The following is a 25,221-nucleotide window of genomic DNA, read 5'->3' as shown; positions in this document are numbered from 1 at the left end:
TTCCTCAAAACTTGGACTCGACGACACTTATCATATCTCCAAGACTAATATTCAGGCTCTAAGCTCTTATCTAAAGTTGTTATCATTGTTCAAGGGGTTTAGAGATTGATTAATGTCTTATGAATTTTCTTTGAGAAAATAGATTTCGTTTAGTCTTATGATACTTCCTATGAGTTTCAGGGATCCCCTAATCCCAATTAATTTCTGAGAAGGTCTCGATCCATTAAAATATAACAAGGTCCGAACTTCGTTCGTCCTTTCAAACTCTCTCAAAATCTCATAAAAATTCGGCATGACTTGCCCGTAATCCTCACTTTCCAGAAACATAGGCACGAGTGGAATAGCATCATGAAACAGCTCAACCAATAGGCATAAACAGCATATTCCAACACATCCTAAGTTAACCATGTAGCACATAGCATGTGAATCATTTAGCACACAATATCATGGCATCAAGTACTCAACAAGTGCGGCCGAAGCCTCAGAAATCATTTCAGACATTTAGCAATTAGGTGCATAACACATAAATCAAGTCGAATTTCATCGACACCTAAAGCATTATCTAGTAATTCAGAGAGTAGCCCTCACCTGTAACTCCTCCAGCGTTTTCCTCACAACCTCCTTCACGTTCCTCGCCTTGATCTCCAGGAAACTCCTCAAAAGAACCTTAAGCCAAAATCACAGAAATCAACACATTGAGTCAGAAACTCAGCAAGCAATAAGTCCTAGGGTTACACGGTACATTACAAACTCTGTGGTACGACAATCTAACGCGTTAAGACAAGTTTTCGAAAAAGTCGGATTTCCTCACCCCTTGGTATAGCTCTCGGCCACTTTCCTTAATTGGGAGGGTCGATTTTTCTTCGATCAAACTTGGTTCCTAGGTTAACATACGCCGTAACTAAGACGGTTCTAAGCTCGGAAAAATTTTCGGATCGAAAACTGATATAGGGGTAGTTTGGTCATTATTTTTAGCTCAAAATTTCAAAATTGGATTTTTGAAAAACAGATTGGATGGAGACGTCCACAACGACGTTTATGACGACAAATCCTACTAGCACTAAGCCAAGTCGATAGATTAGAGCTTAAAGGTTGCGACTTTACCGAAAAATGGGTATTTAAGTTAGAAATTGATCCCGGCGGCATTTCGTCGACATTTGACAAAATCTAATCCGCAGAACACGCTCAGGAGCATGCAGGGAAGAAGTTTAGACACTGAAATCAAGCTATTTGGACAATTTTACAAAAAGCTCCAAACTTTGAGCTCAGAAAAACATGGAAAAAGTCGACAGATCTGACGATCAGAAGTGAGATATAGTTTACCTACCTCAAGGTCTTCGATTAGCAACGATCGGTGAAGAAAACGGGCAAAGATTCGCGAAAATCCGGATCCTCTCTTTCTCTCTAGCTGCTCACGGTTTTTGGGGGAGGGAATGGGTGATTTTTTGGCAAAAATCTAATTTTTGAGCTATTTATAGATTTTGGAAAATGCGGAAAAATGATTTTTTTGCGATTCCGATTTTTCCTGCGCGTTCCTCTGCGCATTCTAAGATAGGTTCTGGCGACAGAATTCCAGAACTCAGAAAAGGATTCTTGGAGTTAAACCAAAAGATCCAAAATCGGCATAAGTCGGTGTAAGTCGGTTTATCCCGAAAAACTACTTTTTGCAGTGATCGTTGGATGAGAAAACTTCCTTCTGAAGAAAGATTGGGAATGACGAGAGAAATAGGAGAACGCGGGTGGAATCTTCATTTGCAGCTCCGAATAGAAAAAATCTTCATCGTCTGTCGATCTTAGGTTTCTCGAACTATCAGGGATTCCGTTTCGGCAAACTTCCGAGAATTGGAATTTAGCGTTCGTACTTTCCAGGATTTCGCATCGAAATAATTGTTTAAGGACGGAAAAGAGAAGTTCTAACATTTCTCTGAGGATTTTTGGAATTAGTTTCCATCGTGTCCTAAAGCGTAAATTAACTATTCACTAATACCTTTGACCTAGGATTAAGCGTATGTTAGTCGTGCTATAACTCTTATCGGTTTTTCGATAAATTCTTGGACTTTTCCTGAACCTTTTTCCTTCACAAATTTATCTTAATCAAATAAACTCTTTTATTTTATTCACTTATCCAAAGCGTTAAAACTTGGGCCTTACACATTGTCATGATGATAACAACTGAAACCAAGATCCACAAGAAGATCGAAACAAGGAGAGAAACACCAAGACGAGGGGGGGCCAAAAGGGGGCCAATCCCATGATTTGAAGGGGGAGCATCATCTTTGAGCAACACAGGAAGCCAAGGACACTAGATCTCGAACCAAACCAAAGGGAATGAAGAACCACAACACATGACGATCCAGGGGTGTATAGCTCGTCGAAGCCAAGAGAAGGGGAGAGGGAGACTAAGCGAAAGGTGAAGGATAGGAGGGGGTTGCCACCGCGCCGGAAAGAGCGACACATAGACCACCCAAGGAAACCCTAGCCGCACAAGAAATAGGAGAAGGCTAGAGAGAGAAAATTTATAGAGGGAGCATACTTCTACATAGAGTAAAAATATATATGTTTAAGGGGAATTTTTTTCAACTAAATGTTTCCCCTCTCATTCCCCTCACTTCTAGAGGGGCCACAAAAGTAAGTTGTGAGGGGTTTTGGTTCCCTCAATTCCTGATGAAAGAAAATGAGAGAAGCCTCGTAGATGGTCAAGAGCCTAGAAAGAAACCCAAACACTGCTATAGGACGCGTCATCGTCGCAACTTGCAAAATGGGAAAACATAGAAGAACCTCTGCCTTCACCACCACCCTAAACTTACCGACACAACTACTACCGCCAGCCGAGATTCAAACTAAGCCTAGCCAAAGCACCATCAGGCTCAACCGCCGCCAAGACACACTCACCCACCAACATCAACACCCTAACCAAAAACCCAAACACCTACAATAGAAATAGAAAGACCCTAAAACACCTAGGCCGAGAAACCCGAACACAACGATCAATGACGCTAGTAAAGCGGGGAGGAGAAACGCGGCGAAAGGGTCCCAGAGACACACCCATTGAGACATACACACAATGTCACGACGACAACAACTGAAACCAAAACCCACAAGCAAATCGCAACAAGGAGCGAAGAGAGCAACACAAGGATGAGGGGAGACTAGAAGGGGGACGATCCCTGATCTAATGTGGGAGCGTCATCTTCGAGCATAACAGGAAGCCAAGGACATTATGTCTTGAACCAAACTGGAGGGAACGAAGAACCACAACAGTTGACGATCTAGGGGTGCAAAGCTTGCCAAAGCCAATAGAAGGGGGAGAGAGAGACCAAGCAAAAGGTGAAGGATAGGAGGGGGTTGCCACCGCATCGGAAAGAGCGACACATAGACCACAAGAGAAAAGTTAGAGAGGGAGCGTACTTCTACCTAAAGTAATTAAGTGTGTGTGTGTCCCCTCCCATTCCCCCAACTTTTGGAGGGGACACAAAATAAAGTTATGAGAGGTTTTGGTTCCCTCCATTCCCTTCCCCTCCTTAAAGTTGAATTAATTAAACAAAATAAGTTTTAAATAACCCCTCCCCTCCCCTCCATATTCTCCTCCAACCAAACATTATTTAAGGTTACAATTGGAAGGAAAAAGTCTTGTCTACACTTTGACATGGAAATGAGTGAAGAAAGGAGAATGATAGGAAAAAAAGAAAAGAAGATGCTTAATTTTACGAATGAAAAACAAAACTAAAAAAACTAAAAGAGCATATTTCGAAAAAAAACAAACTAAAAGAGAAGAATACACGTGATTGGTAGTATAACACATCCTAAATAATTGCAGTTTCAGTTTGTATTGGGGCAAAGCACGAGTTATAATGAGACACATAAAATTTATTGTGTTTTGAAAAGTGAAAATGAAGTGAAAAATGGTAAGTAATGATAACAATAAGAATAAAAGTAGGATGATGAAACGGACTATTCACCTATAGAAAAGCATTAGGGTTCTGCGTAATAACAAATTAAACAGAAGAGTTCAACTTCAAACTACAAAAGCATTTCGGTGCGTGCTGTGCAGATCAGAGAGAAAGCGATGGGAGTGTTCACATTTGTTCTCCGCAAATCCGGCAAGGAATGGAAGGCTAAGCAGTTTTCCGGCGACATTCAGGAATCGTCTCCGTCGACCTTCGAGATCCAAAGGAAGCTCGTTAAGGCTGTTCAAGCCACAGATTCCTCCGGTGCAGTTCGGACCTCTTACTCTCTTGTTTCCCCTTCATCTGCCGTTTTTCAGGTCCTCATTTTTCACCTTCACTCTTTATTATCATCATTTCCTTATACATCTGGATCCCTTTGTTCATATTAGCGCTTTGGTGTATCTCAAGTTGGCTTCTATTATCTTTTGTTTTTCCCTTGGGATTACGTTTTTCGTTATAATTGGGTTATTGCATGTGTTTTGATAATTTGTTTGATGAGGAGGGGATGGTGGACTTTTCTCTTATGTTAGACACTCGATGAATGAGAGTGGATCTGGATGGTACCACTTGAACCCACAGATAGTTTGATAAGCCATACATGTTTGATCCTATGGATTCGAGTCTCGCCGGTAGAGTTGGATTCATTTTGATGTAGATTTTTCCAACTCAAATATTATTGGACACCTCATGTGGAGGATACTAGAATTTGGATCTTCCATGTGTTAATCTCACCTAACAATATAATGTCCATTGAAGTGAAATTGAATCGTGATATTTTATCACATTTATGATGAAGTATTTATTGTATTTTTGATTGAGTATGTGTTTGTCACTTTAAACCAAAAAATGAGCGGATCTTTATTATAGATTGAGTTCAAAGACTATTTAACTGCAAGTTTGGAATGATATCCAAACACACTTAGTGCTGGGGGCATAATATAAAAGTTAATGCACTTCTATCCAAAGTTACACTATGTAGCTTCTTGCTATAATAAAAATAACAATTACTAGTTTGTAAAAGCTAAACCAAGTACTCTACTATTGAAGGAATGCCATTCATCAATTTGGAGGTAGATTTTCATTTTCAAACATCAATTGAGTGTGTTTGTTTCAAATTTTATTTGTTCATTTGTACCTAATTGGCCATTTATTGTATAATTTGAGCATCCTTGATACCTGAAAATAATAAAAGAACTGTCTAAATTGTTACTATACAAATCTTTGAAAATTAAATGGAAAACAAAAATAATGTGACATATTTGTAATTAAAAGTAAAATAAGAAAAATAAAATACATAGCATTATGGCTGTTTGCTTAGAGCAATGAAACCAAAACCATGAAGACCTCACCTTACACTTCCAAACTTTTCCTCAACCTCCTTTCTTGATGGCTTATATATATTTTTATTTTATTTAATCACAAGGTTGATCACTAATTAGCATCGGTTAATTGTTTTCCTCAGGTCATTGTGGGTGGAGCAGTCATTATTGGAGGTGGTGTAGCTGCTGCTCCTGCAGGAGGTGCTGCCCCAGCCAGTAACGCTGCCCCCGCTGCAGCGAAGAAAGAAGAAAAAGTTGAGGAAGAAGAGGAGGATGATGATTTGGGGTTGTCACTCTTTGACTAGAGGTTTTCCAGTTCTTTGATTTTTATGGAAGCATCTTTATTTTTTTGTTGGAGTCATGTATTGGTTTGCATTAGATTAACATAAACTCTTAGAACCGAGCCAATAAAAATACTAATTTAATGGTTTACTATGCCAAATCAATTTTTTTGGTTGGAGTCATGTATTCGTTAGCGGCCTCTACTTAGCCGTTAGCATGAACGTAGTAGGTGATGGTGATGAAGCAATCAATTGAATGTTTTTCGATTAGACATAATCCCACATATGCTTTCCAATTGTTCTATCCATGAACATTGAGATGAGGTATAATACCTAAAATGTAAGGAACGTGATGTGAGATTCCTAGAGAGAATGAGAGCGTAACCGCTTTAGAGAGAAAGTAACTGAATTTCAATCTTGTTATTTCTCAAATGAGCTAAGAGAGTCCTTTACAATTGGTATTCATCCCCTATTTATAGATGTGGGGTTGGGCTTGGCGCATCTAACCCTTCCTAATGAGCCAGTTGGGCCTCTAGGAGGAGGCCCAAGTCCCTGGTCCGCTCGTCGCCCTAAGCTGGCGCTCCTGGGCGAGGGACCCTGGGGTCTCGCCCAGTCCACCAATGAAAACATATCTCGATCTATAGTGATCGTTTCCGGTATGCCGAAGGATACACAATATTCATCTCTTCCTGCGTTCTTGACTTCAAGAGTATCACCTCAACCCAATTCGGAGGAAGGTCGGTGAGTTAAGGGAAATGAAGGGTATTGAAGGGTGAAGAATCAGGGTTCAAACCCTGGTGAAGAAATTAATTTACTAACAATTAACAACTAAAATTTGTCTATGAAAAAAATTTCAAACTACTTTGAAAAATAATCTACTCCCACTAATATGTATGATGACCTTAAGAAGATTCAAAACAAATTTGTTCAATCAGTGATAAATACTGCAGGGACACAAAAAAAAAAAAAGGAGGTGTTGAATTGTGTGTTTGAAAACGACATTTTTAAACAAATATTAGTTATTAAATTTTTTTTCACAAAAGAGTTTGATGCAATAGATAAGATATGAGCAATAAAGAACTAAAGCAAATAAAAATCACACAAGAGATTTATCCTGGTTCACCCTAAATGGATGGCCTACGTGCAGACCTTGATATCTATGAAGATTTTTCACAATATTCTACAAGACTTCTCCTCACAAGTATTCTAAGGGACTTCTCCTTAACATAGATTGTCCATGGCTTCTCCTAAATCCGAAATAAGATATTTCTTTTACTTAAATCTCTTCACAAAGAGGGACGTAGAAAGTTTAGGATCTTGCTACTATTTTTGCGTGCGGATATAATATTTGACACTTAAGAATATCAAAAGTAATTTACAGAGGGAGTAAATGTGTAAGTTCTTTGAAGATGTTGAAAGAAAGATTTCTTAAGGCTTTAAGCTTTTTCCTTGCTTTTCAAATCTAAGTATGTTCGTTGGTTCTTCAGCTCTTCAAGTCTTCAAATAATACTTCTCACTTTTGGTCAAGAGATGTTGCAACCAACCTGTGGCACATGCGCTTAGATCATCTGAGTGAACGTGGGACGATGGAACTACATAAGAGGAATCTGTTGAAGGGTGTTCGCAGTTGCACAATTGAATTGTGCAAGTATTATGTTCTTGGGAAATAGTGTAGAGTTCGTTTCAAGACCGGGCAGCACAAGCCCAAGGGAATCTTAGACTATGTCCATTCTGATGTCTGGGGGCCTACAAAAGAGTCCTACTTTGGAGGTTTCAGGTACTTTGTGACATTTATTGATGATTTTTCTCGTAAGGTCTGGGTTTATTTTATGAAATATAAATCTGAGGTCTTTGCCAAGTTCAAATTGTGGAAGACAGGTTGAGAATCAGACAGGGAGAAAAATAAAGTATTTGCGATATGATAATGGAACTGAATACACTAACAAGAAATTCATGCTTTTCTGTGAGAAGAATGAAATTTAGAGGCATTTTTCTGTGAGGAAGACACCACAACAGAATGGTGTTGCAGAGAGGACGAATTGGACTCTGATAGAGAAGGCAAGATGCCTTCGGTTGAATGCTGGTCTTTCAAAAGGCTTCTAAGCAGCAACAATTAATATGACGTGCTATCTAGTCAACAGGTCACCACGAGCTTCGTTAGATGGAAAAGTTGCAGAGGAGGTGTTGGCAGGTAACCCCATTGATCTTAATAATTTGAGAATTTTTTGGTGTCCAGCATATGTGCATATTTCCAGTGAGGATCAGTCTAAAATCGACCCTAAGTCAAAACAGTGCATCTCTATTGGCTGTAATAAAGGTGTGAAGGGATACAAGTTGTGGGATTCGGTTAAGAGGAAGGTGGTTGTCAGCAGAGAAGTTGTATTTGATGAGCAGTCGATGTTGAAACAGTCAGATGTGACAATTGTGCCAGATACTGAGGTAGAAAATTCCAGTCAGGACAAGATTCAGGTGGACATTGAGGAGACACTAGTGAGTCTTAGGCAGAATGTAGCCCAACAGTAGAATGAACCAGGCTCAGATTTAAGTGGAGTACAAGATTATACACTTGTGCATGATAGGGAGCCCCGTCGTGTTACACCTCTAGTGAGATATGAGTTTGAATACTTAACAGCATATGCCCTTCTTACTAGCTCAGGAGACCCCTCTACTTTTCAAGAGGCTATGGATAGCCAAGAGAAAGATAAGTGGATGGATGCTATAGTGGAGGAGATGGAGTCCTTGAGAAAGAATGAGATTCAGCTTCCACATGGAAAGATAGCTATTGGTTGCAAGTGGGTGTGTAAGAAAAAGCCAGCAGTAACAGAAAAAGAAGGGGGAAAGTTCAAGGCTCGCCTAGTTGCAAAGGGGTATTCACAGTAGAAGGGGATTGATTATGATGAGATTTTCAGTCCGGTGGTTAGACACACTTCAATCAGAGCAGCATTAAGCAGGGATATGCATTTTGAGCAGATGGATGTGAAAACAACTTTCCTCCATGGTAATCTAAAGGAGCAAATCTATATGGAGCAGTCAGAGGGATTCAGTGAAACTGGACAGGGCAGACTTGTTTGCAAATTGAAGAGGTCTTTCTATGGCTTGAAGCAGTCTCCAAGGCAATGATACAAGCGATTTGATTCATACATGTTCCGGATTGGCTACAGAAGGTGTGACTATGATTGTTGTGTTTATGTGAGAAGCCTTAATGATGACTCTTTTATTTTCCTGTTACTTTATGTTGATGATATGATGATTTCTGCCAACCATTTACATGATGTAAATGAGTTGAAGACCAATTTGGGTAAGGAGTTTGATATGAAGGATCTGGGTGCTGCAAAGAAGATTCTTGGGATGGAAATTCACAGGGACAGAGGAGCCAAGAAATTATGGTTGTCTCAAAAAAGCTATGTTGAAGGTGTTTTGAGCATATTTGACATGAGCAAGAAAAATCCTGTGAGTACTCCATTGGCGAATCACTTTAAGCTCTCTTTGGAACAATGTTCGAAGACAAACTCAAAGATTGAAGGTATGTCAAAGATTTCTTATGCTAGTGCAGTTGGTTGTTTGATGTATGCTATGGTTTGCACTAGACCAGATTTGGCACAAGCAGTTAGTCAGGTGTGCAAGTTCATGTCCAAGCCAGGGAAGCAACATTGGGAAACAGTCAAGTGGATCTTAAGGTACTTGAAGGGTACAGTGGATCGCGGTATCATGTTCAACAGGGAGCAGGCTGTTGTTCCATCAGTTGTGGGATATATGGATTCTGACTATATAGGTGATCTGGTTGACATGAGGTCTACAACAGGATATGTCTTTACTCTTGCAGGGGGACCTATATGTTGGAAGTCATCATTTCAATCCATTGTAACTATGTCTACAACTGAGGCAGGATACATGGCAGTAGTTGAAGCTGCCAAGGAAGCCTTGTGGCTTACGAGGTTAGTGAAAGTGTTGGGTGTTGAGCAAGGTGGAGTTCAGTTGCAATGTGATAGTCAAAGTGATATCTATTTGGCCAACAATCAAATGTATCATGCCAGAACAAAGCATATTGATGTGAGGTTTCACAAGATCAGGGAGTTGCTTGCATCTGGGCAAATACGACTTGAGAAGGTTCATACTTTTGAGAATGCAGCTGACATGTTGACCAAGCCAGTCACCAGTGACAAATTCAAGCATTGCTTGGATTTGTTGCATGTCTCACAGTGTTAAGAAGGTGGGGAGCACAATCCTGGAAATCAGGATTCAGGAGCTGATCAGTTGATCTTCACGAGAGTTTGAGAATTCGCCAAGATGGAGATTGTTGGGATTGACTCATAATCTTATCAGTTATTTGAATTTGATTTTAGGGGATTGTGATATGGGTTTAGAGGGACTCTATCTTATCTTATGGGTTTAAATAAGATTCTATCTTATCTTATGTGTTTAGATTATCTTATCTTATAATACTAGAGTTAGTAGTGTCCTATAAATAGATAAGGTCCCTAACCCTAAATGTAAGTACTTCATAACACATTGAATGAAAAGGAGCTATAGCTACTCTATAGCCGCAGAGGTAGCACAATTGGTCGAACTGCGTGAACAAAGCTTTCGTGTGTTTCTCTCTACTCTGATTTGTATTCGTGTTGTTGTCTAACATATTGCAATGTGAATTTTGTAAGGGCTAGAACCCATTTCCCAAACTATGCAAGATAAGTTTAGACAACATGTGCTCAATCACATTGAAATGGAAAAGCACATACACCTCGAGTGGTTTGATGTAATATTTCAATTTAGCAGATGAGAAGTACATATATAAACACAACTTCTCTATCGAAGTGTACCCAATTTCTACACGAGTGAGAACTCTACTCAAATAGTATATTGCCTTTTCCAGTACATCTTCATTTTCTTGCACGAACATACTCCCCATAGTCTCGTCAAATGCCAAGATGTACATGATGGAGGATGAGCGGGGGTGGCATTGCTCGATAAATGATTGCGGCGGCGACACAACACAAATTGAACAGGGAAACATGATGGAGAATATGAAGTGGGTGGGTTTTTTCCGTGAAGATTATGATTCAGATTCAGAAGACATGAGAAGATGAGAATAGAGAAGTGTGTTTTTTCAGAACGAGTGAAGCTTTCAGAATATGAGATTAGGAAAATGAGCCACGTGAGTGAGTTTAAGTGCGAGAGTCCTGCTGTGCCATCGTCCAACAAGTACAGTACGACCATTTTCACCATGTCTCCTTTTCTCTGCACTCCTGTTGCTTGCCTTACTCACTCGGGCATTAAGCCGTCAGATTAGGGCAAGCGAGTTCACTCTGATCTCGAGGTTTTAATTTGGTCCATTTATTTAAATCTAATGGCTGAGAGTCATTCTCACATAAGGGTTTTCTCATATGAAACACCTTCATTAAACACACACACATATATATATATATATATATGTGTTAACCATCTTAAATCCAATTTAGTTAACTAAATATAGTTAAACTAATTTGGTCAAGCAAAAAGCATTTCGAATTGTAGTTTATTAAAATGAATTATTGAATCAGGTAAAGGTGCCCAAAGGATAGGTCAAGTGTAAGAGCTGGTAGACATATGAGTTGGGAAAGAAGTGGTCTAAGGATTAAAAGAGCTATAGTTTATTTTTCCAATGTACTAAAAAAATTCGAGTAAGGATTACATAGCACTCACACAATGAATTGGGTAAGGATTTGTTGAGAGATACTTACTCTTCAATATGATCTCTGGGCCTTGAGAGAATTTTTCTCATGCCGGCTGAGAAAATACCTTGGGAAAAAATACAATAAATTTGGTTCACAATCCATTCAAATAAAGAGCAATCAAAACCCTTCATCTTTGATTTAACCAATTACAGGACCTATGGTGTATTAAATCATAACTCTCATATCTTCATGAGGTTCCTTCTTAAAAACTAGGCTTAATTGCACTTTTGGTCCCCTAAGTATCACAATTGTGCGATTTGGGTCCCCTATGTTTAAAACGAGCGATTTACATCCTTAATGTTTCAAAATGTGAAAATGTTACCCCTCCGTTAACCCTCCGTTCAAATCATTGACGGAAGTTAATGACGTGGCACTCATTAATCTACTTGGCATTACTTAGCTTATATGGACAAATAAAATAAAAAATAAAAATTAACCTATGTTAAATAAAACACACGTGAAAGCCATGGGGGATCACAGATGCATTGTTCTCTTCTTCCCCCATCATTCCCTTCTTCCCCATCGTTCTCTTCTTCCATTAACCCGAACCAGAGAAGCTTCATCACGTCCCACAACTACGCAATCTGAACTCACGATGGTGGAGGTCGTCAAGCTTCATCTTCGACCTCCATTGGTGACGTCGAAGCCAGTGTGCGAAGGAGAAGACTCTGTGACTGTGGGGTTCAAGCTCCATTGGTGACGTCGTGGTCAGATGACAACCCGGGAAGGCGATTCTTTGGCTGTGGAATGTATAAGGTAACTCCCAGTTGCTTCTCCTTTAATTAATTTTTGAAGATTGAATGTATATAAGTGCTGCAACTATTTTGATGAACCCTAATTTTCGAAATTGGGTATTTTCAAGTGACGGGAAAAACTGCTGCAACTATTTTGTTTGGTATGATGGTGAAGGTAACGCAAGGGACATGAAGATTATTGCTGGGTTGCTTGGAAGAATTGAAGACATGAAGAGGAAGGATAAATCCTTTGTTAGGATTGCTGTAACTGTTTGGGTCATTAGTGTGGTGTTAGCCTTTGTTCTTGGCATGCTATATATGAAGTATTAGTCTAGAAAGTGTGTTTACTTGTCATGTAATGCACCATTTTGATGAAATGTAATGCACAATGGGTTATGTAACTCAAATTCAATGAAATGCACAAGGTTGTTCGTGGCATTTGTTCTTGGCATGCTCTCTAGAGCTTCCTTTCATTGATCTTATAATCATCATAATGTCATCATATACTCCATTGTGATGCGAGAAGGTACTGTCTTTTGCTGTTTTTGGATGCGAGAAGGTACTGCATAATCTTTGCAGATTTTTCCTTGTCATCTGTGGGATTTTTGTTACAATTCCTGGCTGGTAGTGTGCTTCTGGTTGTGTTTGTGTGATACATTCATTCTGTTTGCTGATTGGAAATTGCTCAAGTGGCTGAGAGCATGTGGATCTTTATTTCCTTTGGCTGGTTGGGTATCTTGAAGTATTCATTGGATGTAAAACTTTGTGCTGTGGATCTTTTTGGTTTGCTCAGATAAAACTTCAAACCTTCAATGAGTGAGATTATAGGCTTGTCTCTATATTCCAGGATGGCTCTATTGAAGGCCTCGCACATGTTGTTGACTTGGAGATCACATTGAGGATAGGTGCTGAATGCTGACCTACTCCACATCTTAGGTGGTATTTCACACATGTCTTTCCAAGCTTCTTCATTCAATGTCTTCAACCTCTCCATGGCCCTATCAAACTCTGGCTCCGTGCTTGCTCTTGCTGCATCCCAAAGTGCTCCTTTCATCTCCTCACCAGGATACTTTTTCCTCCAGTTGCCATACAAATGCTTGACACACAACCTGTGGTCTACACTGGAAATCATCTCCTGCAAAGTAGGCACCAAGCCCTAGCAACAACAACATAGTAGATTTAATACAATATTATATGCAACTTTCAGCAAATATAAAATGAGTTGTATTTAAGACAACTTACTTTTTGTTGATCTGAAATGAAACACCAGGGTCTACGCTGAATTCTGTCCAAATCAGACAACAATAGTTCCAGAAACCAAGTCCATGACTCTTTTGTTTCAGCTTCTACCACAGCAAATGCTATGGGAATCATCTGGTTGTTGCGATCCTTTCCCACAGCACGAAGCAACTGCCCACCATATACACCCTTTAGGAAACATCCATCCAATCCTATCAAGGGTCTGCATGTGGTTGCAAAGGCAGTTTTACAAGCAGCAAAGCATACATAGATCCTTTCAAAAACTGGACCAACTACCCCAACTGTGCTTTTAATAATCACTGTGCTGCCTGGGTTACTCCTTAGGAGTTCATCTGCATAGCTCCTCAGATGGGAATACTGCTCAGAGATTGCCCCTTGAATCATTTCAAGTGCCCTGACCTTTGCTCGATATGCCTGGAATCTGGTTAGAACTATGCCCCACCTTGTCTTTGCCTCCTCAACCAAAGCTTTCACCTTCAGTGTGGAATCATATAAATTATCAGAAAGAAAATATAGCTGCCAAGCCTCTAACAAAGCTTGAATACAATTCACAAAACTGAATCAGAATACAATCGAATACAATTCACAAAACTGAAATTGTTTTAATGGAATTATCTCATGAAGTAAAAATCACCAGGAATACAAATCTAAACCCAATTCCAAATTCCATAACATAAATACAATCAAGGAACAAAAGCTATGTAATGATGCGGGAATGCCTAAGCTCTCACCTTCAGTGTGGGGGAATGCCTAAGAGTAGCAACAAACTTTTTTGCAATGTAACTGGTCCTGGCTTGTCTATTTTTTGATGTCCTGTGGCAAGTATGGTCAGGCATTAGTGTCACAATCTGGAAATAGGTCTTCTCAGAGTACTTTGCTGCCCTTATATGGAATGGACACCCTTTCAAGCACTTAACTACAACCCTCTTGGAATCATTCTTCTCAAAATGTATACTCTTCTTATTCTGCAGTGCATATTCCTTCACAGCAGTGATAAAGATACTCTTAGCAGTGAATATTTGCCCCTTCTCAAGTTTTATCTCCACGTCATCTTCACTAGGCTTAAATCTGGGAAATTTTCTCCTTTCAACCTCATCATCATCATCACTACCAGGTGGGGTTTCTAAATCATCACTGTCACCATCTTCATTCTCAAAATCATTAAATTCAGCCGGATTGGGATTTAAAGAAGCTTGAACAGCCTGTACTACAACAGATCCATTTGGTTGAGATGGTAGGCTAGCAGTCCAATCCCAACTCTCATCATAGTCACTATCATCCAAGCTAATGGCATCAGATTCCTCCTCATCCTCAGATGCTTCATAATCTTCATCAAAGGAATCATCATCATAATCATCAAACTCACTGTCAGAATGTGCTCCCAGATCATTCACCTCCACAGATTTTTGCTTCTCCTTCACAAACTCATCAGAATTCTGGGTATCCTTCTCACCATCCTCCACAATTTGCACAAGCACCTCCTCCACAGATTGCACACCCACTTTTATAGCACTTACAACCTCATCACCATTCTCAACCTCACTAGATCCTTGTGTGTTCACCCCAATTATCTCAACAGATAATTCCCTCTCACAATTCACTTCAACCCTGTCACCTGGTATAACACTGAGAGGCACAGTATGCATCCAATGCTCAACAAAGAAATCAACCTCATCATGCCCCTGAACATCTTTCAGAAACTGGAACACATCATTATCATCATTAAAGGGTCTCCTACCATTGAACAAGCCCAACACAGGATTTCTATACCACAAACATTTTACAGAGGTAATGTCATAACCCAGTGCAGTTACCACGTTGCCCACTTCTATGGAGTTAATTTGATCACTATCCCGGTTCGGTAGAGATTTACAACTACCCCCCACATATTCAAACCTAGGTTCTTCCACAAAATACCCTCCATGCCAAATATGAGCTGTCACTGAGTTCAATCCAACAGGCCTACAATGGTAAATTACAAACAAACTTATTAAACATGCAATTTATTTTCTCATGAAGTAAAATAAACTGTACTTAACAGTGCTATGAAATAGTTTAGTGTTCTATGGATCTTATGTCCTTGTTTAGTGTTATATGAAATAGTAGGAAGTTGCAAAAAAATGAGTCTATTTCTTAACAGTGCTTAGAAAAATATAAATAGACCTCAACAACCTTTGATATTCTAGAATGTCTAAGTACCATGGTTAGAAATATGATGAGTTGTCGTGTTTAGAAGAAAAGTGATTGTGAAAGAAGTATCAGTTTTTGTGAATGGACAAATGATTTTAGAAAATTGAAAATTATTCCCAACACTCTATTAACCTTGGTGGGTGTAGAACTAACAACCATTCATTGTGCTAAAATGATGACAAACCTGATGTGTGGGGTGTGTGGACCACATATGCTTAGTCAGAATTGGAATAAAAAAGGGGTCGCATGAATAATGTGTAGGAGGGGATGATATATTAAAATTATGACAAACCTTCACGGAGAACTAACAATCCTAGCAAGTTTTAGAAAGAGACAGAACATAATGGATAGGGAGAACCACAATACCTGAAACGCATGTGTGTTGGAATCTTCTCCCCCGTAATCAAGAAAAAGGCGGTCTCCTCGCATGTGTCTTCAGGGACCACATGTTCCTTTCGACTTGGAATCCTTCCTCGTGCGCTACTCGGTGGACTACTCGATCCTCCACGCGTTTTGGGACCACTTGCCATTGTTGAATCTCAAAGCTTCACCGTTGGATGAAGAAGAAGCTTCTTCACGCTTCTACTCTCCTCTCTCAGATTGCACTTCTATTCTAGGATAGGATTTGGGAATTTAGGGTTACAAATTTGTATTTATATGGGCTTGGGTTTTTTTTTTTCTTTTCTGATTCAGGTTACAATTATTTTTCTTTTATTTTTTAACCGTTCCACGTAATAAATCAAAGCCATGTAGGCATCTGCCGTCAATGATTTGAACGGAGGGTTAACGGAGGGGTAACATTTTCACGTTTTGAAACATTAAGGATGTAAATCGCTCGTTTTAAACATAGGGGACCCAAATCGCACAATTGTGATACTTAGGGGACCAAAAGTGCAATTAAGCCTAAAAACTAATTAATTTTTCCCTTGATTGTCAGATGGACCATAAGTTGCTACCCAAATATATCTGACCTCAAAGCTTAGCATTTGTACTTTATTCTTGTCTCCATGTGATTGCTGCATAAAGTGGGTTCAATGCTAAAATGGAGAGCAGTAAGATAGACCCAACCATTTATACATACCAACATTTTTTATTAATGATAATACATGACAAATTGACAACTGCAGTCCATTTGAGAGCCAGTAACAGTTTACAACTAGTTATCTCTCACTCGGAACAAGAGAAAATACAGTCCTTTTCTTTTGACAGAAAAAGAAGCTTATTCATACAAATTTCTGAGAACATTTCTATGATTCTATCCCATAAGATTAAGAGATGGTTAAAACATACACGAAACATGAAAGGAAAAACACCTACCAATACAAAACAACTATAATCCCCCACCATCTATTGGGAGCAAACACTCTGAAGATACCGTCTTTCTTCTAGTCACCATATCCATGCTTACAAACCATCTCTAATTTTGGTGGCAGCACTTACTATACTTTGAATAAAATCACATTCGTACCTACAAAAATAATATATATGCAAAGCATTTGATCAAATTCATTTTGCGCACGATTTTCATTGTCTTCTTATTAGTCCATTTTATTTATTAAACAAGTTATAAATTATGATTGACTAATCAGTCTTCACAAAAACAATGTGTCTTACAAAATATAAAACTGCATTGCAATCTATTTATAATATAGTAATTGTGAAGCGCGCAATGTAGCGCTGCCAAATCATCTATCTTATACTCACATAAGTTTGCCACATCAGAATTTTTAATTACGTGTCATTGCATCTCGTACATTTTACACAACATACTATCAATTGAACCCTTGCCATTTCTATGCGCCGTTTTTTGCGTTCTTCTCTTTTCCCCTCTCCAGCATATCGAGCATTGATTCAAGACTATTTCTTTAGGGGACGCGCCGATCTAGAATGCCACCTCCTCTTAGCTTGCCGCCACTTCCATTCTCTCACAAACTGAGCTACAACCACCAAATCGCTTGCACAACCTCGCGCGACCTTCACCCAGCGCTGCCTTCGTTTATCCAGCGCCGTCGCCGCCTACTCTCGCCGGGACAAACACCATTGTCGTTCACGCATCTGGTTTGCTTCTTTGACGTTTTATCTCTTCCTTCTCTGTTTGAAAATGATTTATCATGCTGATGAACAAATTGTTATTGTTATTCTTTTGTTAGTATGTTATGTTGTCTATTACCATTATGTACAGTGAAGCTCTGAGATGCTTGACAGTTTTGATACAATTAATTTAATTTGGAATGAAATTGAACTTGATCCCAATCTTTTCAAATTCTTTTGTTATTGTTATTCTTTTGTTAGTATGTTGTCTATCTGGTGTGGCTTATGGCAACAAGGAGGTATCATTCTTTCTTATCAAAACATATTTTCCTTTGAAAATTGACAGCCTCTTTTACTTGATGCACGCTACATGTTGCTAATTTGCTATGCGATTGGCAAATCTTAAAACCCGACCAATCCACATCGAGCTCAAGGTCTTAATGAAGGTAATATTTCTCTCTTCCATTTCACTTACAGTTGATCTACTAATCTATGGCATTTTCACATTTCTGATATAATAAGTGGTTGTGTGTGTTTCAGTTTAAGGATCTCAGGCTAGAACCCACTCAGGCCTTCACGAATCACGATGATGATCAGACGAAGATGTTGTTTGCTCTGATCCACTTCAGAAGATGCCTACTAAGATCCGACGCTTCTTTTGAGACTCCCTTCTAAGGTTTGCATTCAACTTTTACATCTATGATTGCCCAATTTTGTATTTATAATCACAGCTTCATTGTTTGATCACTGAATCCTCGCATTTGAGCTCTTATATGAAGTATCCTTCCTCTAATCCGAATTCTCTTTCTCAATTCATTGACATTCTTAATAAGAACATATGTTGTAATCCTTTTTACTTTTCTGAATACCTAAACCATGTAATATTCAGGTTACTTGTGAATGTCACGATGAAAAACCTAGATTGACATTAAGAAACTTGGATAAAAGTTTTAGTTCTCATTATTCTGTTGCGCAGGAAAAACCCTAGCTCCTCAACCAGATGTTGAAGAGACTGCCAAGTCGAAGAATCACACCGCTCACAACCAGTCCTACAAGGCACACAAAAACGGCATCAAGAAGCCCAAGAGGCACCGCCACACTTTCACCAAAGGGATGGATCCCAAGTTTCTGAAAAATCATAGGTACACTAGGAAGCACAACAAGAAGGATGTTGAATCTGTCACTGAAGAAGAGTAAAGTGCTGGTCAGTGGTCACTGATGGAGCTATTTGGATTCTTAGCTTAGATTTCTTATTCAGGCTCTATATGTTTTGTTTTGTTTCAAACCTATCTCTGTATTACAGTCATTTTCATGGTTTGTTCTGAATCCAGACATAATGGAATGGTTGATTTGATAACATTATTGTTCTATTTTGTTGAAGACATTTAAATTTTATCAGAGTTTTAGTTCCCATATTAAATTGAAAAAGGAAAGCTCAAACTTCCTTTCATATCTGTGTTTGTATTGCTATATATGTTTGTACTGCCACGACGTAGAAATTAGAAACCCACATGCTTGCTACATATGTGTGTTTGTACTGCCATGAAATTTCTTAAAAACCAATGCTTGGATAAGGAATTGCAATATAGGAGCCAAGAGCATCCACTATAGGAGCAAAACAAAAAGCAAGGAAGGGCAAAAGTGCAAACAAGGCCTCAACATAACATATAATAGGACATAACTTTAATTAACTGTCATTTTTGTAATTTAGACATTTTAACTTTTGAATGTTGCACATGTCATCTTCTACGACCTTACAAAGGTTGAAATTCAAATTCCCTTTCAATGACCTATTTGCTCTTTTTTGCTCTCTTCATATCATATCTTATTAGTTAAATGAAAAATGATTCCATTCAATACATGTACAATGATATGATAAATGAAAATTTGTTTCAAAGTCATTTAATTTTCTTACTTCTAATATATTAAGATTAATTAACTAAAGTATAGCTATATTTACAAGACTGCATGTATCACTTTTGACTCTAACAAGAGAAATAATTCATTTTGCCAACCGCGCATCGCGCGGGTCTTAGTCTAGTTTAAAACAAACTTGAAGTTTTTTTTTTGAAAGACACATAATACAACTATATCTCACAAAATTCATTGTTAACAAATTGAGTCACATATAAAATGATAATTAGCATACCAAAATACATTTTAAAAAATTCAAGACCTTCTAATAAAACAAGGAAATCTATCACATTGTTAACATGTTTAAATAAAAGTAAATGAAATTAAACATATCACATACCCGCTATTTTTCTTGTACGGGAAAGCATTGAAGCCGCAGACTTGGTGCAAAGCTGACCTCCAATTCCTGACCACATCATCTCCATACCTTGTTTCATGTTTAGTCATAGCCTCTCCATAATTTCTATTTTGATATCTTACGTCAGAGGGCTCCACCTTATAAAAGACAGGCCAAACTAGTTGATTTTTCTTCTGTTTGCACTCAAGAATCTTCACAACTTCATCAAGACACCATGTGGAATTTGCAAAGTGTTTAGAGAAAATAATAATTGAAAGTCTTGAATTTTCAATTGCCTCCATAAGAATTTGTGAAATGGAGTCCCCTCTTTCCAACCCTCGATCATCCATGAAGACATTGAATCCCGCTTGATGCAAAGCATCAAAAAGATAACGTGTAAAGCCGTATCGAGTGTCTTCTCCTCGAAAGCTGAGAAAAATCTGGTATTGATCCTTTGTATATCCCACACCTTGAGGCCGGAGGAGGAATGTTGAATAACGTTTGGCAATTAAGGTCCTTGCTTCTGCTACCTTTTCACTGTACCAATCAGAATTCTGGTCACAAATCTTTTCTTTTAATTGCAGGTTGATCTCTGATAGGAATTTATTCACTTTGTTTATCCCCTCCTGAAGTTCTATCTTGAGTGTAGCAGCTTTGCGTACTGGGTCACCACAAAAAGCTATCAAGTCAACACATTTTATTCTAATTAGTAACCTTATTTTATAGCAGAGTTCCTTATGTAACCAAGGTATATTTATTGAGGAAGATTCCACATCATGAGATTGGAGAGAAAATAATGCTGGTTCGTATTTGGCAATTAGCAACCTTGCTTCTTCTATCTTCTTACTGTACCAACCAGATTCCATCTCACAATTGTTTCTATCGAATTGTTGTTCGATCTTATTTAAGAAGTCAAGCACTTCATTTTTCCTCTCGTGAAGATCGTCATTGTATTTATCTTCTATACGACTATTTTGTCTACAAAATGCAGTCACGCTCATAACACAAGAATGTATGCCCATCAACGATGTAAATTCACAGCAACCTTCTTCATGTAAAGAAAGTGGTACCATGGTCATATTTATTGAGGAAGATCCCACATCACTTACCATTTGGAAAGTGAAATTTGGGCCACGCTTGGCACGCACCTTCCTTATTCTTGATATTATGTTATTGCACCAAACAGAGTTGGGCTCAAGACTTCTTTCTTCTATTTCTTCCATTTCTGGTCTGACCTCATTTTCCAAGAAAATTTTCACTTCCTTTGTCCACTCCCAAACTTGATTGAATTTTTTATTTGGAAAAAACGATGCTATCCAATTGTCTTCATGTACCTTGAGACACAAGTCCTGGTACTCACAGAGGACTTGTAGATATGACGAATGGTTGAAATTCTGCTCCATCATCTAACTTGATGTACTTTCTTCTAACTAGTTAGTGAGCAAAGGAAAATAATTAATTTTCTTACTGCATGTTTGATAAATTACATATATATTTAACCGGAATCGTGTGTGATGATTAAGAAGCTTAAAATGGTAGCTTCTCATATTCCAAACACTATTCTAACAATCCAGAAGGTTAACCAAACATACTAGCTATTCAAGTATGTTACGTTTGAAGATCATTTTACAATTGAATCTAATACTAAAATTAGTTCTAGAGACACATTTCTTTGAGTATGTAGATTCTGAGTGTTAGAAATGAATTTAAAAAAAAAAAGACCGATGAAATCATGCTATATATTAACTAGAAATGGTGATCTTTCTACTACTTTTGGAAATGATTTGTTTTACTGAAGCGTTGATGCATAAACCAAAATTATCACAGAAATATGCTATTAACCAGAGTCCAGAGCAACATTAGAGTAAATTATGCAAGATCACATGCGCTTGAAATGATCGTAACATGAGAAAGATATATATTGACTGAGTAAAATAAACATGATCTTTGATGTGAATGAAACATCAAAAAAAAAAAAAATGAAATTGCTTGAATACCAATATACCATAGTTCCCAGAACCTGTAACCGTACATGTCATAGCATAAGAGAGATGAATGGAAGTTTAACTCACTCCAAAGATGTTGCAAATTAAACACCAAATCAAAAGATGGATCGATCTTTCTACTCCTTTTGGATTGATTTTGACCGAATTTCTCACAGAAAGATGCATAAGGTGGGAAGTGGGTGCGCGATGTGCTAGTTGCAATATATAAACATATATGTGTTTGGTGGTTAATGAAATATTTCATTAATATGTAATATATATTATGATAATGAAGGCATTGTTCATAGAATTAGTAAACAAGGTATGGTTTTAATAATTATATTATAATAAACCAGCGTTGCAAGTGATAACGGTTTGCAGTTCTTCAAGGACTTCATGAATCAAACTACCTTTCTTTTGTCCAATGTCCATATCAATTAATCACAACATGTCTAAGGCTAAATTTCTCGAAAGATGCCAATAGCAAACAGACAAAAAAACTGCAGAAATATGCTAATTGGTGGATAAATTAACATATACTCCCTCCGTTCCCTATTATAAGTCACATTTTTTGAAAAATTTTTGTTACAAAATATAAGTCACTTTCTAATATCTAGGAAGCATTAAATGAATTTTTCCAAGTTTACCCTCATATTTAATATGAAAGAGATGATAAACTTTAGAAGTATTAACTTGGAGAGAGAAAATAATAGGAAAGTAAATAAGGGTAATCTAGGAAAGTAAATCATTTTTTTTACAAATTTATTACTAGTAACTACTTTTCTTAATCTAAGAGAATTAGTTATTTGTGACTTATATATAGGAACGGAGGGAGTATATATATATTGATGTCATCATAACATAACAATGAATACTTTGCAATCAATAGTTTGGAAAAAATTAATCTAAAGATGGCTGAACGAGTAAAACATTGACCTTGGGAACACCACTATGGCCATAAAAGAAGTCTAAGTTTGAATTAACACAAAAAATGTTAAGTAGAAAACTTAAATACAAGCTACGTGTCATTTCAACTAGCTTAAAACTTATTTAACTAGCTTAAAAGCTCTATAAAAGTGTTTGGTGAAAGAGCTTATTTCAGTAGCTTAATGTTTTAAGTTATAAGCTATTTCAGATAGCTTAAAGCTTATAGCTATATATTCTCATTTTTATCCTTATTATTCTATTAAAACTCCACCTTTAACCTTAAGTGTTTTTTACTAAACCTATTTACTTATCGGTTATCGCACTTGTCTCATATGCACGCACACAAATAATTTTATATTACAAATTACAAATTATTATTTTTATTCTATTTAATTTAATAAAAATATAGAAAATTAAATAAGTAAAAATTAATATTATATTTTTAAGATGATAATAACTTGAGTGAAATTAAAATATTTATAATAATTTTAATATTAATATCATATAGGTATTAATGTGAAAATAAGTAATGTTAAATATAAAAAGAATTATACAAGTATGTCATTTTATGTCATTTAACGATTTCAGCTTGTCTAACAGCTAGTTTTACCAAACACTTTTATTCCAATTACGTAGCTTTTCAGCTTTTAGCTAGCTTTCAACTAGCTTTTCAGCTTCAAACTTGCTTATCAGCTAGGCGTGTCAAATATAGCCACAGTTTCATGCATGTTTTTACGGTTGTCTAATCACAACATGATACATAGGCTGAAACACCAACCTACGACCACCATAACCCCTCTCGACCTCATCCAAGCCAACCAATAATCAGAACCCCAACACCAGGCTCGGCCTTAAAAAACTTTCCTCCTTCCAGTCCACTAATCTAAACACCACATAGACATTACCACGAACTCACAACAACAACACCTCCACATGCCGCATAAGAAGAACAATTTGATTGAAGATGCTTCTTCAACTCCCTAATTGCATTCTCCTCAACATACTAGACCTTATCCATGGCATGGATGAGATGGATTGAATCCAGTAATGATATATACACACCTCATTTTTTAAACACTTTATTTTCACCTATTTCTATTTTTATCTCTCTCCTCTTATCATATCACATCTCATATTTTCTCTCTCTTACTTTTTCTTTTCTTCCTATCTCTCTCCTCATTCCACCTCTTTCCCCCTCTCTTAGAGGTGTGAAAGAAACATTATTCGATTGAATCTGATACATCAGCCCATTTACTGCCTTGTGCAGTGTGAGAAATTGAAGTTGATATCTAGTAGTGGTTTTTTTTATCTTGTGATGGGTTAATGATTGATGTGTTATGGTGTCAAGTCAATGATGGGAAATTCAGCAACACTCTAACAGATCAATGCATAGCGGATAATTAATTTCCTCAACTTCTTGAATATGTGAGGATCAATAACAAATAATGCAACAACTAAAATTACAATAACAATAAAAGAGACACCAAAATTTTTAACGTGGTAAAAACCTTCTCAATGTGAGAAGGAAAACATCCACGGAACCAAGCCAGTAATCAAGCTCCACTATGATCAAATCAGGTTACAAGAGAGTCTCAAAATATAGCACGAATCGTGCACAACATTAATTGGCCAAACAACAAAGCAACAACTATGAAATAGAGAACCAAGAAAACCAGAAAAACCAGAATTTCGCTGCTACTGTCCGACGCAGTTTTCTCCCACCACAGGAAGCTTCTCGTCAATCACACCGTTCGGATTGAACAACCAGATGTCACGAATCTGCTGTCCAAGTTTCAGCCCGATCGGACGGTGAACAAAGGCGTGGCAGCAGATCTAAAAACGATGCTCAGACTTTGTGCGAAAATCCTTTTTCTTCCCTTCTCTCTCACTTTTCTCTTTGCTTATCTTGCCAAATAAGACCTCTCTCTCAAACCTAGCTAACCCCTCTCCACTTGTTTTTTTTTTGATCGCCTCTCCACTTGTTTAAGTGAGACAAAGTGGGCCTACAAATTTGGGTCTTTCTCCACATAGGAAGGGAGCCCAAGACCCAACAAATCTCCTCCTCACAACTATGTCGAGAGGATCGCCAAACCGGCGATCTCACAACAAGTTTCTAACTTGCTTCTAGGAAATGTCTTAGTCATCATATCAGCACCATTATCATCTGTATGAATCTTGGCAAATTTCAACAACCCGACATCCAAAGCATTGCGTATCCAATGATACCTCACATCAATGTGTTTGTACCTAGAATGAAAAGTTGGATTCTTACCAAGATTAATAGCACTTTGACAATCACAAAACAACAAGTATTTGTCTTGCACAAAACCAAGCTCCTGCAAGAATTTCTTCAACCAAATTAATTCCTTGCATACTTATGTAATGGCAATGAACTCTGCCTCAGTAGTGGACAATGCAACACACCTCTGCAATCTGGATTGCTATGCCACAGCTTCCCCTGCAAACTTAATCAAGTAGCATGAAGTGGACTTTCTGGAATCAATGTCTCCAGCCATATCAGAATCAGTATAGCCCACAAGGGTAGGTTTATCACCTCCAAAAAAAGATACCTCAAAATCCATTTC

The 25,221-nt window shown here is 37.8% G+C and overlaps 4 protein-coding genes and 1 long non-coding RNA gene across 5 annotated transcripts; 3 read left to right on the top strand and 2 right to left on the bottom strand.

Moving 5' to 3' along the window:
* The first annotated feature begins 3,995 nt into the window (after window positions 1-3,995).
* LOC130726464 (60S acidic ribosomal protein P3-like) lies at window positions 3,996-5,763 on the top strand. The gene is made up of 2 exons (XM_057577726.1): window positions 3,996-4,264; window positions 5,410-5,763. Exons 1-2 carry the CDS (start codon window positions 4,067-4,069, stop codon window positions 5,569-5,571), a joined length of 360 nt encoding a protein of 119 aa, XP_057433709.1. The 5' UTR covers window positions 3,996-4,066; the 3' UTR covers window positions 5,572-5,763.
* Window positions 5,764-11,873: 6,110 nt separating this feature from the next.
* On the top strand, window positions 11,874-12,430 carry LOC130722559 (uncharacterized). Its single transcript, XR_009014013.1, has 2 exons — window positions 11,874-12,014; window positions 12,121-12,430. It is a non-coding gene; the product is annotated as an uncharacterized LOC130722559 (long non-coding RNA).
* Window positions 12,431-12,580: 150 nt separating this feature from the next.
* LOC130722558 (uncharacterized) lies at window positions 12,581-22,150 on the bottom strand. Its single transcript, XM_057573316.1, has 5 exons — window positions 21,797-22,150; window positions 15,809-16,910; window positions 13,984-15,214; window positions 13,235-13,726; window positions 12,581-13,148 (listed from the first exon to the last, which is right to left on the bottom strand). The coding sequence occupies exons 2-5, from the start codon at window positions 15,970-15,972 to the stop codon at window positions 12,678-12,680; spliced, it is 2,358 nt and encodes a 785-aa protein (XP_057429299.1). The 5' UTR covers window positions 15,973-16,910; window positions 21,797-22,150; the 3' UTR covers window positions 12,581-12,677.
* On the top strand, window positions 16,485-18,670 carry LOC130725078 (60S ribosomal protein L29-1-like). Its single transcript, XM_057576334.1, has 2 exons — window positions 16,485-16,494; window positions 18,450-18,670. The coding sequence occupies exons 1-2, from the start codon at window positions 16,485-16,487 to the stop codon at window positions 18,668-18,670; spliced, it is 231 nt and encodes a 76-aa protein (XP_057432317.1).
* Window positions 19,691-20,947, bottom strand: LOC130725077 (uncharacterized). Its single transcript, XM_057576333.1, has one exon. The coding sequence runs from the start codon at window positions 20,945-20,947 to the stop codon at window positions 19,691-19,693; it is 1,257 nt and encodes a 418-aa protein (XP_057432316.1).
* Window positions 22,151-25,221: the final 3,071 nt, after the last annotated feature.

This window comes from Lotus japonicus, chromosome 6 (assembly GCF_012489685.1).
Source record: "Lotus japonicus ecotype B-129 chromosome 6, LjGifu_v1.2".
In the NCBI taxonomy this organism is placed as follows: Eukaryota; Viridiplantae; Streptophyta; class Magnoliopsida; order Fabales; family Fabaceae; genus Lotus; species Lotus japonicus.
Note: the sequence above shows the minus strand (reverse complement) of the source record. Positions and strands in the feature narration are given on the sequence as shown.

What these genes read in the sequence shown, in the direction of transcription:
- LOC130726464 (XM_057577726.1), top strand. Translation starts at nt 4,067, where the DNA reads ATGGGAGTGTTCACATTTGTTCTCCGCAAATCCGGCAAGGAATGGAAG. An exon ending in CTTCATCTGCCGTTTTTCAG is followed by an intron (nt 4,265 to 5,409) that starts GTCCTCATTTTT and finishes TGTTTTCCTCAG; the next exon opens with GTCATTGTGGGTGGAGCAGT.
- LOC130722558 (XM_057573316.1), bottom strand. Translation starts at nt 15,972, where the DNA reads ATGGCAAGTGGTCCCAAAACGCGTGGAGGATCGAGTAGTCCACCGAGT. An exon ending in CCAACACACATGCGTTTCAG is followed by an intron (nt 15,215 to 15,808) that starts GTATTGTGGTTC and finishes TTACCATTGTAG; the next exon opens with GCCTGTTGGATTGAACTCAG. An exon ending in TCATTTCAGATCAACAAAAA is followed by an intron (nt 13,149 to 13,234) that starts GTAAGTTGTCTT and finishes TGTTGTTGCTAG; the next exon opens with GGCTTGGTGCCTACTTTGCA.
- LOC130725077 (XM_057576333.1), bottom strand. Translation starts at nt 20,947, where the DNA reads ATGGAAGAAATAGAAGAAAGAAGTCTTGAGCCCAACTCTGTTTGGTGC.